Genomic DNA, 14,867 nt, shown 5'->3' with positions numbered 1-14,867 from the left:
GGGGGGGGTGAGGACACAAGAGACACCACTTACCAGATCGCCAGGCCGATGGTACCACCCAAGACCCTGACCTGCGTTACTGCTCCCATACAGACAGCTAGGGAGATCACTGAGAGTTAGTCTGCAAATGGACTAGGGGATGGCTAGTTTTTGGGTAATCAGGCGCACCAAGATCATCTCTCTCAACCGTATAAGGGACGAGTACCACCAGCATAGCCGGCGTCACGCCAAAGCTGACTCCCATCAACACCTCGTAGCCATACAAATGCGGCATGTCGTCGGGGCCAACGGTGCTTGCGAGACCGACACCAAGTACCTGCAGCGCCACTCCGGCAAAGAGCACGTAGCTGGGCGGAATCTTTGCTTTGGCAACCAGCTGGGAGGATATGAGCGTGCCTACGGCCGAGGATAGGAGCAGAGACAGGGTGCGGAGGCCAGCATTCCAGGCGCTCAGGCCGTTGACGGCCTGAAAGCGCTGCGGAGTGTTGATGAGAATCGTCATGAAAGGTACGCCCGTCAGGAACCCGACTCTAAGGAGCAGAGGCGCAACCGGGGCTTCGTCAGTAGGGAGAAATCTTGCAGTGACACCAACTGGATAGACATGGTAACTCACAGGATCATCCCGACGAATCGCCGATGTTTCATGAGACGAAGAGGGAAGATGGGCTCCCTGGTCGATCCCTGGCTGGCACCGGCAAACCTCTCCCAGACGATAAATGCAAGGAAAAGAACGGCCCCCAGGGTAATGGACGCTATGATGACGGCGCTCTGCCAAGGGAACCGGCGGCCGCCCTGCTCGAATCCAAACACCAGAAGAATGGAGAAGGCCAGGAACAGAAACGCGCCGATGAGATCGAGACGGGCAAGCGAGCGGCGGGACGACGCAACCCGCGCATGTAGGGCCTCCTCGGGACGTGCGAGCATGCTGCCGTGATTCGGGAAGTTTGTGGGCATGGCGAGCGCGACCATTGCGAAGATAACGACGCCAAAAGGGCCACTGCAGAGACCATATGGCTTGGTTAGAAAGGACTCCCGAAAAGAATGGTAGAAAAGGACGTGAACGCACTTGAGGAAAAAGACCCAGCGCCAGGACAAATAGTCATTCATGAAGCCTCCCAAGATAGGACCCAGGACCGAGCTAAGTACCATGACCAAAGGCATGATGGACGTGTAGTTTCCCCATTGCTCAGGAGGTACAATCTCGGGGGCAATGACGTTGCCCATAGCGTACATACCCGAAGCGCCGATTCCCTGGAATGATCGGTTGATGATTCTGGGCGTTTCCAAGGTCAGAACCGATTCGATCCCAGGAATAGGAAGGGATAGGGAGAAGATGGACGCAGTCATACAGGGCCAAGATGGACGAAACCGACCCACAGGCGATGGAGAAGATGGTGAAGATGGCAATGGACGCCAGCACGATAGACTTGCGTCCTAAGATGTCGCTGAACTTTGAGAGAACGACCAAGAAGCCTGATTATTGGATGCTTCGCTGTCAGTACCTCGCGAGCGGGCCTTTACGCGTGCGACCAGTCCGTACCTGTATAGGTCAGCAAGTATGCTGTGGCGACCCAATTCCTCTGGTCGAACCCGCCGAGGTCGTTCGTCATGGACACGAGAGAGGTGCTGATAATGGTCGTGTCCAGCGCGGAAAGGAACAGCGCGAGTGTAATGCTGCGGTGGCCGGGCAGCGGGTCAGTGGTTTTTTCCGCGGAGAGGAGGTGGTTCCATCTTCACCAATGACGTACCCAGTGGCAAGTGCGGTGAGCTTGTATCCCGTCATGTATACTCGACCCTCGGCTTGACGAGGACCGTCAGTATCAAAGGGGTATATGGCAGCTGTGGACGGTCCCGTCATCTCAACTGGTGGCTCATTTGTACGTGTTGCCCCAGAAGCGACCACCACATGGTCGGGCGAGGGCATATTCGCTGTGGAGGGGGACGGCACGGTTTGGCAAAGAGGGTGTGTTATTAAAGTCACTAGAACATCAAAAGAAAGACACGGGAAGGGAAAAGGCGCATCTGCTGTGCGCAATGCGAGTATGGGAAGGGAAGTGACGCCACTGTTAATGGGAGAGCAGTATTGGAGGCATCGCGGTGGTCCAGGGCGGGAAGTGAAGGCGGGAAGTGAAGGCAGCAGGCGTGGACGGGAGTCCTCAACAAGCACGCGCCGGGTCGTCACGTGGAACAGCAGCGCACATTTTAGGGATATAAAATCGGGAATCGATCGAACACACGGTGGGTTTCGGACTCCTGCATTGCCAAAATGCCCACTCCCTCCCCTTCTCAAGACCAATTCGTGAGACAATATCAACGCCATCGTCTGCGCGACAAAGAATGCATGTCACGTCAAGGATACTATGCAGAGGCTACGCTGTGGCTGGCTTCGTGGACAATCTATCCCCTTCTAGGGGCAATATCGCCGAACTCCGCAGGCTAACACGAGGCTCGAATGGGATATGGAATTGCGGGGGCAAGGCTGGACGGATGATAAGGATAAATGGCGCCGGGGGTTTAAATGGGCGCGACGTCACGTGTTTCTACATAGTTGTACCTGAAGACCCACCCGATTTCGCAAAGTGGGCGAATCAGGGGTGGGGCAATTGCGTTGGACATCGCATTACTGATGATGACACCTAAACATCGCCGCAGCAGCTTGGTGCGCCAGCTTCTACTCTAATTTGACCGTGACGGTACTCGTCTCTGAGCAAACACCATCTCACCAGCTGCCAAGTGACCGGTCCTCCTGCGACAGACGGTTCTCGCATGTGAGCGGCGGCACGGCACAGTGGGCACAATGCGCCGTCTCGAGCTCTTGTTGGTGGTCGCTGGCCTGCGCTTGTGCAGCGCACGTCACCACGCCTTCAGCATCCACGAGGATATGCTGGCACACCCTCAGGTATGTGCCCGCCCCATGCGTGCTCTGCGAAACCGCAGACTATGGGAAATATCCGAGCTAATCCCAAGTGGCCCTTCCTCAGTTCGATGTCGTATTCTCAAACTCCTTCATATGGGAAGACGAGGCCTTGGCCGTCCTGCAAGGCAAGACCAAACTCACCTCGGCCACGATATCCTCCGAGTCGGCCCCCACCGACGCGCATAGCTCGGTAAAGAAGACGACACAGGAAGTGCAGGACGACACGACAAGCAAACAAGATGCGGGCAGCGACGACGACGACGACGACAGCACCGTCGTGCTCGCGGAGAAGTACGAGCTGATCAACCACCCACCTTTCCGCTTTCTCTGCGCAACGCCTGTCCTGGCCCCGACGGCCGCGCCGAACCACACCGCTACCGAGCTCGCCAAGGCCGAGGAGGCACGCGAAGTCGAGCGCGCTGCCGCACGCGGCTGGGAGCTTATGGGCGGCCTCGAGGGCAAGTGCCTCTTCTACCAGTCGGGCTGGTGGAGCTACACGTTTTGCTACAACGGCGATGTCGTTCAGTTCCACGCGCTACCCCCCCAGGGCGGCGGCTCTCCGGTCCGGGACCCCTCCGCCCCAGAATACGTTCTTGGCAGGTCGCTGCCCCAAAACGCAGACAGTTTAGTGGGGAGCGCCAAGAACGGCGGGGCTGGAGGTCGTCACGGCGGCTTTGACATTGACGCCGCGGGCAGGGAGGAGCAGGCGGTGCTGCAGCAGAAGAGCGGAAGCTCAAAACACATTCCCGCGGGCACGACAGAGATGGTAGTTAAAGGAGACCAGCGCTACCTGGTGCAGCGCCTCGACGGCGGCACCGTGTGCGACCTCACCAGCCGCCCGCGCACGATCGAGATACAGTACCACTGCGCCCCCGGGACCACGGTCGATAGGGTCAACTGGATCAAGGAGGTGACGACGTGCACGTACCTAATGATGGTTCAGACCCCGCGCCTCTGCGAGGACGGCGCCTTCCGGCCTCCCAAGCCCGTCCGCTCGCATCCCATCACCTGCCGCCGCGTCGTGACTTCGGCCGAGGAGGCGCGCGGCCTGCTCGTCGAGGGCTGGGGCGGCGGCCTCCCCGAGACGGCAGCCGACGCGCTGGGTCCTCCGGTCGGCACGCGGCAGGCCCCCCAGGGCGGCGGCGGCAAGCCGCAGCGCCACCTCCGCGACTTCAAGGGCGTCAACATCGGCGGGCAGGTCATCGGGAGCCGCAGCATGCTCGGGCGGTCCGAGGACGGGCAGGGCGCCGTCAAGCTCAACCCGCCGCCGCGCAGGCGGACCGGGGCGCGGGTGGCGGGCGCCGAGCCCAATGCGCCGCAGGTGCAGGTTCTCGCCGTGGGCCAGAGCAAGGCCGAGGGCGGCCGGGTCGAGGTGGTGCTGGACCACGACCTCGAGTCGCTCGGACTAGACCCGGCCGTGGTCGAGGCGCTGCGCGACGAGCTGCAGGGCCTGGCCGCCGACCACGGCTGGAAGCTCGAGATGGTGGACCAGCCCGGCCGCGGCGTCGAGATCCGTGCCATCGTGCTCGACCCGGAGCACCCGCAGTTCTTCAGCTACGACGGCTACTCGTACGAGGACACCAAGGCCGCCGCCGACGACGCCCAGGACAGCGGCAGGAGGTCCGGCGTCAGGCGGGACAAGGCCGGTAACAACGCCGCCGCTGCCGGCAAGCGCGCGCAGGACTTCCTGGATAGCCAGGCGAAGCAGGACAGCCAGGCAGCGGAGAAGCAGAGCAAGGAAAAGCAGAGCAAGGAAAAGCAGGAAAAGGGCAGGCAGGAGAAGAAGAAGGAAGGTGCGGACGAAGCTGAATCTGGTAGCGAAGAGCATTTCTTTCGGAAGGACGAGCTGTGATGGACGGCCAGAGAGATAGTAATGACGTCGATGGCCTCTACATACTTATTCGATTGCATGTTACTCTTTTTCAATATGAAGGCCGGTGCGCAACTGGAAGCTGGCCATTACGGCGGATCCTTTGTCCGAAATACGCCATCCATATTTTACAGCTGCCCAAGCTCAGCCATCAATCCGGCCCCCAAAGCCTCTCCACCAAATCCCTTGGAATAGGCTCCTTGGCCTTGGGGACGTTGGCCCTGTAAATGCGCACGACGCGCTGCTGCGGCTCCCCATCCACCCGCTCGTCCTGCTCCGCCCTGTCGTATACGAGAACGCAGTGCTTGCACCCGGGCCCGGCGGCCCTGACGCTGTCGCGCAGCTCGCAGACGAGGGTGACGAGGCGGCGCAGCGTCTCCTGGTGCCTCTCCTCCCAGTCGGCGAAGCGACGCGTCACATCGGTGACGTCGACGACGGTGACGGCGTTGCCCTCGCGTCTGCCCTGGATGAACCACGGCGTGCGGCCGAACCACAGCTGCGGCAGCGCCCCGGACAGCCTGCTCTGCCGCTTGCCCGCGTTGCACGTCTTCATCTCGGCCACGGTCGACTGGGGGGCGGCGCCGGCGGAGTCGAGCACCACCGGCGCCGGCGCCGCCGTCGCCGCCGCAGTCGGTGGCGGCGTTGTGTCAGCGAGTGTTGGCGGCTCGAGGCTGAGGGCTAGTAGCTTCTCCTCTATCGTAAGCCCTCCTCTCGCTGCGTCGTCGGCCTCGCTCCCCGTCGCCATCTTCCCCTCGCCGCCATCATAGTAGCACGCGTCTACCTCGAACTGCACCACGCAGCGCAGGCCGCCCAGGTCGTACGAGATGACGCGGTGGTGGGACTGGTCGCCCTCGCGCCCGGGCTCGGCCGCCCTCGTGAAGAGCCGCTCGAAGCTGAGACCCACGCCCGAGGCGCGCGTGGCGGACGGGTGCCAGGTGAGCATGTCTTGCTTGGTGACGACGAGCGTCTTGTCGCGGACGAGCTGCAGCCCGACCCGGAAGCTATCGGGGTTCTGGCCGCCGCACAGCGCAAACAGTTTGCGCAGGCTGTTGCGCTGCACGACCAGGTCCGTGCCGCGCAGCCGGTGCGAGGGGGACATGGTGGCGATAGCCTGGGCCAGGGGCGCGAGGCTGTGGGGCGGCATGGCGTTGGCGTCGGCGGCGGCGGCGGCGGCGGTGGCGGTGGCGGGCTCGGGCTTACCCGTCTCGCTGGCCTTGAGCTTGGAGTTGACGCCTCCTGCCTTGTTACCCCGCTGGGGGCGGCGCATGGCGCGGCCGGAGGGGATCATGCCGCGCGGTTTGCCCACCGGGGGGAGCACCGCCGGGAGGGCGACGTGCTGGAAGATGGGTTCGCGGCTGGGAACCCTGACCTCCCTCTCGGGGGTCCAACAGAAGGTGCCAAGCACGGCGACCTCGCCGCCGCTCGTGACGGGCTGGCCAGACGGTTCGAGGAGGGTAGGGGTAATTGTGCGTAGGCATCTCCTGCGGTCGACCTCCTTGTAGAGCCAGGCTGTAGTGTGCCATTTCCTCTTGGGCTTGGGCTGCTGGTTGGGCTGTGCGGCCCCGGAGCTCTGCGTCGCGGGTGTTGATGACGACATAGGAAGTATGGTGAGTTTATCTTTCCCCGCCATGGCCTTACTTCCTGTTCTGCTGATGTTTCGGGGGAAGGCTGCCTCCCACCAAAAGCAGGACCCTAAAAATTTTATAGTGTTGAGTTTCGTGACTCAGCCATGATTACAAAGAAGGCATGTCATGGCAAGATCGGGTGCTATAGGCACAACGAGGCGCTCGGTTGCCAACATCAACTTCTTTCGCACCGACGGTTTCTGATCTGGCTATCACGAGAAGGATCATGGAAAGAGAAGCTGTTTCGTGACCCTGTGGTAAATGTAAATTGGCTCCGTGAATGCTTCTGCAGGGCACGGAAATCTGCAAAAGCGGCGAACAGAATTCTGACCTGGGATCTGAGGTAACATTTCACGAGAAAAGAAAGCACACGGTGTCACAAACTCGACCAAACGCCCGAAAAAAAACAGCAGGAGAATCTTCCATTCTTCGCGCACTCTCGCCCGCCGCCTGCCTGTTACGCTAGCTCCAGCTCACGCGCGAAATCGCGGCAAGCGTCAAGGTTCTCAGGGTTAATGACAATCCCACCGCTATCCACGTGCTCGGGCAGTTCCAGATAGGCAAACCGCCCGTCGTCGCCCTCGTGGCTTTCCCAAGGCCTGTGGCTGAGAAAATTGGTCGCCAATATCTTGACCACGACCCCGCTCGTCTCCTCGGCCCACGGCACGAGGTCCAGAACGTGCGCGAGCGCCGCGTCCTGGTCCTCCTCATCCCCGGCCATATGCCACACCGAATCCAGCACGATGATGACCGAATCGCCCTTTGGGAGGACGCCCATCAGCTGCCGGAGCCGGTCCGCGAGGAACGCCACTCGGTCTGTGCTGTTGCCGGCCAGGACCCTGGGCGGGTCGCCGAGCGACGAGATGTCGACGTCATCCCGCCCCTCCACCCTGTCCAGCAACTGCGCCAGCAGGGTTGCTAGCATGCCGTCCGGCCCGGCCGTGCCGCTGCTGGTCGAGTCGTCGACGGCCCGGCAGCCGCTGAAGAAGCCCAGCACCGGGCAGCTGGACAGGTAGAGCGCGCACAGACTGCGGTACATAAACGCCGACACGAAGGATACGGCGTCGTACAGGCTTGGGCCCGACTTGTTCTGCAAGATCAGGACCATGGACTCGTGCGTCTTGATCCACGTGCCCAGCTGCTCCGACATGAGCAGGTACTGGACCTTGTCCTGCTCGGCCTGCACTGACGCCTTGAACTGGTCGATGATGCTTTCCTGGTCTGCGGTCGTGGGCAAGTGCGCGTTGTCGAGTCGCACAAGCCACTTCTTGACCGTCTCCTTGTTCCTCTGCGCCCGCCTCTGGTCGGACTGTTCCAGGTCTTCCACCCGTCTGCGGTACTGCGCAACGTTTACTGCAAGCACCGGCAGGTCCTGTCAGCAGTTACGTTTGGTATCTACTCCCAAGGGTCGAGAAGACAGGTCGACGTACAATTCCCGACCCGGTCATCGAAAATGGGGCTGCCTGTGCAGAGCATGTAGAGCTGGTTGTACACGTTCACCTGGTATACACTGTCCCTGGCTACCTGCCTGGTCTTCGATTCCTCGAGCGTGAGTAACCCGACCTTTTCGATCATGTTCAGTTTCTCCCAGATGGACTTGACGTCGTTCTCGATGCCTGCAGGATAGTCAGTCGCCCGCTGGCAATTTTTGTTCCCCCGTTTGCGCCTGGAAGTGAACCATTACGACTGCACTTGCCTTGCAATTTGACCTGGTTCTCCAACGCTATGTCCTCGGTGCTTTCTGCCGCCAGGGCTGCTCTCGCGACACGCGTGTCCATCTTCCCGAGCCTTTGGGAGTCGCAGATCTTGGCCTGAATCCTGAAGCTATTGAGGCTACCTTCAAGAGCACTGATCGCGTCGTCAATCTCGGTGCCATACCGGCTGCCCTTTATAATTAGAGACACTCCCTTTTCTGTGACAGGAATGAGCGGGAGTCCGAAAGCAGCTAGCGGACATGAAAGGAATGCCGGCCAGCAGCAACCAATAGCCCAAGCCACGAGGGCAGGCCATGGGAATAGCGGACCACGAACTAAGATGGGAGACTACTCACTTGCCAGGTTTTTAGAGAGCTCCTCCACGATGGCGAAGAGCACATCGAAAACAGCTACAAAGACCGTGTCTGCTCGCCGCTGCAGCTCGGCCGACCTGATATGGACGCCGAGCAAATCCTTCACCTCCATGATCTTGTAGGGCACATCGGCCACCGCGCCATAAATGTCGCTCCGTATCTTGTCGGCACGCTCCAAGGCTCCCAGGATCAGAGTGAAGCCGCCCGAGATAACGGACCCGTAGATATCGTTGGGCGCAAAAGACAGCAGCCCCTCGATGGCGCCGCTGTTTTCGCCCGCGGCCCGAAAGCACCGACGGATGATGCCCGAGCAACTCATGACCTTGTCTAGGGTACGGTGCTTGTTCTCGATGCGCCTCACGATATCGAGCACGTCATTCATGCCGTACTGCTCCGGGGCCTTGTGAGCAATCTTGTACCCATTGTCCAACCCATGCATCTTCTTGCTGAAGTCGACGAGCCGAGTTTTGAGGGCCGCTACTTTCTTCTGCGACTCGGCGTAATAGTCTGCCCTGGTTGCAACCTCACGGTTAGATGTGAGGAAATCTGCAACAAACAAAAGCGATGTCTGCTTACTGTACAATGTCTTCCCTGCGTACAAATTTGTCCAGCTCAGACACGTACTGAGGCCCCGGCCCCTGGTCGCGAGCAAGCTCGGCGCCTAGGGCTCGCTGGGCCCGCGTTTCGACGAACTCGGCCGCGCTGTTGGAGAGCACCCGCGGGCGCATCACCGTCGAGATGTCCTGTGACATGTTTCCTTGGCTGCCAGGCTCGCGCAGAAATTTGTTGGGTCGGTGGTTAGGGCTGATGCAAATGGAACCAACATAAGACATGGCGGTGATCGCCGCGGGGCTCATTGTTATCTCGGGATCGCCAGTCGCGCTCGGCATCATTGGCGGGAACAGGTGCATGAGCTGATGCAGATGGCTTGCTCGAGGATTCGCCCGACCTCAGAGAGCGGCCGCTGCCATTGGGTGCCTGTCCTCGAATGCCACCAGCGGAGAACGCCATCATGCAGGCTGACACCTCGGGCAGGAGCCGGAAAGGCAATAACCCCCTGTGATTCGCCCCATAGCTGGACAAACACATCTGCAATCTGGGCAAACCACCACTTTGCGGGATTTCCTGCGTGCCACCCAAGGCAGGCTGCGGGGTGGGTTGCGCGCGTCCTCGGATGGGGGGAGGGCTTGCCTCGAACTATTAGATGACCACGAGAGCCGACTAGGCCCCCGTCGTGCTTTCACACCCCAAGGATCGCAACAGTTTTCTTGCCCGTAATTCTCCTTGCCGATATATACATGGGCTTAGAATCCACCGAAGGTGCCGCCGGAAATGGTCGAACAACCCAATCAGCACGTCGGAGATGAGTCGAAAGTCACAGGCTTGCTGTCAGTGAAGGAATCAAACAAGCCTGCATCTAGCGACAAAGGTTTGTGTTCGCAGTTGAGTGACAGTGGGTGGGATTTTCACAAGCTCGTCCTAACAAAGGCCGCTCCATAAGATGACGATGACCAAGGTGCTTTGGCGCCCAGCTTCACCAGTAACAGAAGCGGAGGCACGACGGACTCGAGGAGCACTGTCAAGTCCATAGAGAGCACCGAGGCCACAGATACCGCCCCCGATGACGGTAAATCCAGCGGGACCGATGCCGACGATACCGGCTCAGCTCAAATGGGCAAGGCGGAGCAAGAGCAGCCAGCAGACGCCAGCAAGGGCCCTGCGGTCGAGCAAGACGGAATGGTTCCACAGGAGGGGCAGACGGAGAATTCAAGGAAGAAGCCCAGAAAGCCGCGAGCCGAGCGGCTCCGTGAGGAGCAAGGGTCTCCCTCTGACACGGAGGGGGAACTCGAAAGTGGCGACGAGGACGTCTACGCCCTAAGTTCAACCATCGGGTGGGCGTCAGAGCTGCAATCCAAAAACCTGTATGAAGCGTTCCGCATGAAGCTCGAAAGAAGGCAGAAACTCCTGGAGAAGAAGGGCCACAAGAAAAAGGATAACCAGGGCCCCGCGCTGCTCAAAGGCCTGGCCGACTACATGCGGGTGCTAGAGAAGCGCATCGGGAAACTCGAAACTGAGCACGCAAAGTCCGGCACAGAAGCGACAAAAGGTGGCAGTGGCGAGAATCGCGATGGGGATGGCAGGGCGTCGGAGGGCAAGGACAGCAAAATGGATGGCAGTGCGTCGGATGGCAGGGACAGCAAAAGGGATGCCGATGTGGACGAGGACCAAGTCCTAACATCATTCCACGACTACCAGCACGAAGAGACGCTCGTGTTTACAGAACTGGATCGCAAGGGCCCCTTCTGCGACGAAAGCGAATCCTTCATTTCCAAGAACCCGCACTATGTGCTGCGCGTCCTATTCAAGTGGAACGAAACGTACCGTAACCCCAAGAAGCACGACAGCCTCTTCCAGCCCGACCCGGCACAGGTGGACGTCCTCGGCATCCGCATCAACTCGCGGCCCATCGCATCCTTCCTCGAGAGGCAGATGAACTTCAAGGTTGATTGCCTCTCCATTACGCAGACCTCAAAACCGTTCCGGCTGCTCATCCGCAATGCCGCAGCGATCCAGCACCAGCTCGATGTTTTGGAGGCAAAGTATGGACAGAGCTTTGCCACTCCTCGGCCGGAGGAAGTCAAAACGACACCGGATTTGGAGAGGACAGAGTCGGATGGCGCCGCCGCGACTACCGGGCAGAATGTAACACCTGGCAGCAGCGTCGAGACATCGGCCAAGGAGCCCACAGCCGAGGTGGAGGAAGATGCCGAGCGCCGGGAGGATGCAGTCGAGCTCTACGACTCCAAGAAGGCCCTCCTACACTTCAGGGAGCTCATGGCCTTCATCGACAGATACCTCGGCCAGAAACGCAGGCTTTACGACGACATACAGCTGGGGATCCCGCCTAGGGTCACGTTCGAGGATGTCTGGATGCTCTTCGACTTCGGCGACACCATCCTCTGTCCCTGTCGAGGGAACGAGGAAATCTGGATCGGCGAAGACTCGCACGCCTCGATTCAGCGCCATGTGCCGCAGGCCTACCGCGTTATCGCCAGCGCCGGGGGTGTCCTGCGGGGCCGGCGCTTCGTGCCGCGCGCAGCCGAAAGCGGTGACCGGGCGGGCAGGGAGGCCTTGAAGTCGACCAAGGCGGTAGCTACGGACCCTTCGGAGCCACAGTCGCAGCAGTTCTATATCAAGCAGCTGCTAGAACTCATCGATGAGCAGCAATCAGGCGAGAAGGCCAGTGACCGGTTCACGTCACTACTGGTGTCGTGCTACTACATCGACTTTAACGGGGCCCGGCTAAGCGCCGTGCCCGACATCTTCAAAATTAGGCCGTTCGACGGCGAGATGGAGGTCACGTCGCTCAACGTTTTTCCAATGGCGTACCAACGGCACCTGGGCACTCAGGACAAGGCGATAGACCTACACGCGCGTGGACTAAAGTTCCTCGAATGGACTCGCGTTACGCACCTCAGCTACGACGGCCAAACGGTCGGCGAGACGCAGGAGGAGATCACCAGCCCCGTCATAATCGACTTTAAGCTCGCATTCCAGGAGTTGCCAGACCTGGTGCCCAGCTTTGGCCGATCCGAGCGCATCTGGGACTGGACGAACCCCGGAGGGCTGATGGAGCTGCCCATGTCGACGTGCGAGAACCCCACGACAACGTGCTGCCTCAAGGACCAGTACATGGAGTTGGAAAAGGCTCGGTCTGGGAAAATCCTACCCACCCTCAAGACCTGGCTGGGGGAACTCGAAGTTGGCGGTGACAAATGCCAGACCAAGCGGCTCAAGGACCAGCTCAGGGATAAAGATCTTCACGTGCTGTTGCCTGGCGTGGTGCACGGCTTTGCTCTCCACAGTCGCAAGTGGTGTATGTTGCAGCCACTTTCCTCCCTTTCCCCTTTCTCTGCGGACGATTGCTAACCAGACCCGCCACACGGGGAACAGTGCAGTTCGACATTGGACGCCTCAAGGAGGTCGAGGTTGCTGAGGGCGAGAGCGGCTGGGACGATCTCGTGCTCCCGGCGACGCACCGCAGCATGGTGCAGTCCATGGTCGAGACGCACACGGCCGGGTCGCGTCAGGGCTCGTCGGGCCCCGGCGCCTCCGGGTCTGGCAGCGAGGGCAAGTACGACATCGGATTGATCCAGGGCAAGGGCAAAGGCTGCATTATCCTGCTGCATGGCGTCCCGGGCGTGGGCAAAACATCAACGGCCGAGTGCGTGGCCGCCTACACGCGCCGGCCCTTGTTCCCAATCACTTGTGGCGATATCGGGTACGAGCCGGAAAAAGTCGAGGCGAACCTGGAGAAGCTCTTCCGGCTAGCGCACAAGTGGGGGTGCGTTATGCTTATTGACGAGGCCGACGTGTTCCTGGCCGAGCGTGACAAGGCCGACGTCAAGCGCAACGGGCTGGTGTCGGTATTCTTGCGCGTGCTCGAGTACTATTCCGGGATTTTGTTCCTTACCACCAACCGTGTAGGCGCTTTCGACGAAGCGTTCCGATCGCGGATTCACCTGTCGCTGTACTACCCGCGGCTGGACGAAAGGCAAACCTACGAGGTGTGGGACATGAACATCCGGCGCATCGAAAAGCTCAACAGGCAGCGCGAGGCGGACGGGCTGCAGCCAGTGGCGTACAGCCGCAAGCGAATCCACGAATGGGCGCAGCTCAACTACAAGGCACTCCGGTGGAACGGGCGTCAGATCCAAAACGCCTTCCAAACGGCGCTGGCGTTGGCCGAGTTCGAGGTCCGCCGGCGGCCGCTCAAAAAGCGGCAGCCCAAGATCACCGTGGAGCACTTCCGCACCATCGGCGATGCCACCATTCAGTTCGACAACTACCTGATCGAAACCCACATGGGCGCGGACCAGTCCAAAGCGGCCAAGCAAAAGCAGATCCGGTCTGACCAGTTCGGGGCCGATGGGAAGCCAGCCAAGGACCGCGAGATCCAGATGCCCATCTCGCACAAGCCCAAGCCCAAACGGAGGGCGCCGAGGGCGAGGGGGGCATGCAGTGACGACACCGAGTCCTCTCAGAACGAGACCGACTCGGAAGAGGAGGAGGAGCACAGCTCTCAAGAATCTGACAGTGAGTCCGACGTGAAGTCCAGGAAGAAGAGCAAGAAGACAACGAAAAAGAAGACAACAGATAGCGCCAAGGTCAAGGTAGAGGTCGAGATAGGCGAGAAGGACAAGGTCAAGGCAGCCGAGAAAGGGTCGAGGAGAAAAAAGAGGACGAAGAAGGACCAAAGCTCGGATGAGGAGACGGAAGAGGAAGAAGAGAGCGAGGAGGAAAGGGCGAGCAAAAAGAAAAGGGGCACCAAAAAGCAGGTGAAAAAAACCAAGGCCAAAAAACGGATGAGCTCGGACGAGGAGGAGGATGGTAACGAAGATGAGGTCCAGTCCGAAGACTGATAGTGGGGATGGATTGATGGGCACGGGATCCCATAGCAACACCCCCTTTTTTTGTTCGCTGCCAACCAAATAATAACGAGTGCCTGATGTGATTGAGAAAGAACTGACGTGGGAGGATCAGTCCTAACCCCTGAAGGCGGAAAGCTAGCTCAGAATTGGCCGGGTTGATGAACGGTGAGGGCTCTAATCTCGAAAAATAAATCGTCAAACGTAAATTCCGGTGATGTGGAACTTGACGTCTCCTGAAGTACCTTTGGGGGTTTTCAGAGAGTACCAGCCTTCACGGAGAAAGCGCCCCTCCAAATATGCGCCACATTATGAGGTCCAGTTGGACTTGATAGCAAAACAAGAACTCAGTCGCCAATTATGTTGAGACACAAATGAAATGGTTTTGGTCAGGAATTTGAAAAAGTGAGGGGATTGGAAAGTGGCGGAGTGTCCTGCCACTGGGACTAGCAGCGGTACTCTTCCCCCCTTTTGTCACAGGCTACGAGCCCATGGTAGAGTGGAGCAAACCCTACAGTGCTGGGGCAAATCTGAGGAGTCAAGACAACACAGTGAAGAGACGCCGTCGGGAGACTGCAGTAGGCCTCCTCTTTCTGCCACCATCCACCAACCTGTGATATGATGAGCACGGGCAGGACGAAGGCATGGCAGGGCGTGCCAGCTCATCCTTGAAACCAACTAACCTTGCAACTTGTGCGTGACACAGGGCCGGCCTGCGTGCATTAGCACCTTCTCGGCGCCTCCTTTGCCCAAGTGCCCAACCGTTTCCGTGGTGGGGCGAACAATTTCCTATCACCGTATTTTTCTAACGGACGGGGTCCTCGGAACCACGAACGTTCGATGCCGTAGCTTGGCTATCTGGTATGGGGAAAGGCCGAAAATTGGAGATGAGCTAGGGTGAGAGTTGGTGCGAGAACGGACATTTGTGTAGGTGGCGAAGAGCAGGTATTGACTAGCC

The 14,867-nt window shown here is 59.6% G+C and overlaps 5 protein-coding genes across 5 annotated transcripts in view; 2 read left to right on the top strand and 3 right to left on the bottom strand.

The window, feature by feature from the left end:
• GGTG_10616 (hypothetical protein) overlaps window positions 1-1,783 on the bottom strand; it is a gene marked incomplete at both ends in the record, with an annotated part of 2,761 nt that extends 978 nt beyond the window's left edge. Inside the window, 6 exons of the mRNA XM_009228490.1 lie at window positions 34-97; window positions 169-530; window positions 614-1,273; window positions 1,350-1,473; window positions 1,541-1,674; window positions 1,749-1,783. Of these exons, the coding sequence (XP_009226754.1) occupies window positions 34-97; window positions 169-530; window positions 614-1,273; window positions 1,350-1,473; window positions 1,541-1,674; window positions 1,749-1,783 (1,379 nt within the window). The remainder of the gene's footprint in view (window positions 1-33; window positions 98-168; window positions 531-613; window positions 1,274-1,349; window positions 1,474-1,540; window positions 1,675-1,748) is intronic.
• Window positions 1,784-2,602: 819 nt separating this feature from the next.
• On the top strand, window positions 2,603-4,935 carry GGTG_10615 (hypothetical protein). The gene is made up of 2 exons (XM_009228489.1): window positions 2,603-2,899; window positions 2,982-4,935. Exons 1-2 carry the CDS (start codon window positions 2,798-2,800, stop codon window positions 4,767-4,769), a joined length of 1,890 nt encoding a protein of 629 aa, XP_009226753.1. The 5' UTR covers window positions 2,603-2,797; the 3' UTR covers window positions 4,770-4,935.
• Window positions 4,936-4,938: 3 nt separating this feature from the next.
• GGTG_10614 (hypothetical protein) lies at window positions 4,939-6,588 on the bottom strand (the record flags this gene model as incomplete). Its single annotated transcript, XM_009228488.1, has 2 exons — window positions 4,939-6,357; window positions 6,565-6,588. The coding sequence occupies 2 exons, from the start codon at window positions 6,586-6,588 to the stop codon at window positions 4,939-4,941; spliced, it is 1,443 nt and encodes a 480-aa protein (XP_009226752.1).
• A 281-nt stretch (window positions 6,589-6,869) lies between these two features.
• Window positions 6,870-9,232, bottom strand: GGTG_10613 (hypothetical protein; the record flags this gene model as incomplete). Its single annotated transcript, XM_009228487.1, has 5 exons — window positions 6,870-7,765; window positions 7,843-8,028; window positions 8,109-8,324; window positions 8,463-8,992; window positions 9,057-9,232. The coding sequence occupies 5 exons, from the start codon at window positions 9,230-9,232 to the stop codon at window positions 6,870-6,872; spliced, it is 2,004 nt and encodes a 667-aa protein (XP_009226751.1).
• Window positions 9,233-9,691: 459 nt separating this feature from the next.
• Window positions 9,692-14,304, top strand: GGTG_10612 (hypothetical protein). Its single transcript, XM_009228486.1, has 3 exons — window positions 9,692-9,909; window positions 9,982-12,357; window positions 12,435-14,304. Exons 1-3 carry the CDS (start codon window positions 9,813-9,815, stop codon window positions 13,901-13,903), a joined length of 3,942 nt encoding a protein of 1,313 aa, XP_009226750.1. The 5' UTR covers window positions 9,692-9,812; the 3' UTR covers window positions 13,904-14,304.
• The last annotated feature ends 563 nt before the right edge of the window (window positions 14,305-14,867 follow it).

Source organism: Gaeumannomyces tritici, assembly GCF_000145635.1.
Source record: "Gaeumannomyces tritici R3-111a-1 unplaced genomic scaffold supercont2.6, whole genome shotgun sequence".
Classification (NCBI taxonomy): Eukaryota; Fungi; Ascomycota; class Sordariomycetes; order Magnaporthales; family Magnaporthaceae; genus Gaeumannomyces; species Gaeumannomyces tritici.
The sequence above is the reverse complement of the archived record's forward strand: the minus strand, read 5'-3'. Positions and strand labels throughout refer to the sequence as shown.

Excerpts from the sequence above, each read along its gene's own strand:
- GGTG_10615 (XM_009228489.1), top strand. The coding sequence starts at position 2,798 with ATGCGCCGTCTCGAGCTCTTGTTGGTGGTCGCTGGCCTGCGCTTGTGC. Across the intron at positions 2,900-2,981 it reads ATATGCTGGCACACCCTCAG|TTCGATGTCGTATTCTCAAA; the intron begins GTATGTGCCCGC and ends GCCCTTCCTCAG.
- GGTG_10612 (XM_009228486.1), top strand. The coding sequence starts at position 9,813 with ATGGTCGAACAACCCAATCAGCACGTCGGAGATGAGTCGAAAGTCACA. Across the intron at positions 9,910-9,981 it reads GCCTGCATCTAGCGACAAAG|ATGACGATGACCAAGGTGCT; the intron begins GTTTGTGTTCGC and ends CCGCTCCATAAG. Across the intron at positions 12,358-12,434 it reads TCTCCACAGTCGCAAGTGGT|TGCAGTTCGACATTGGACGC; the intron begins GTATGTTGCAGC and ends CACGGGGAACAG.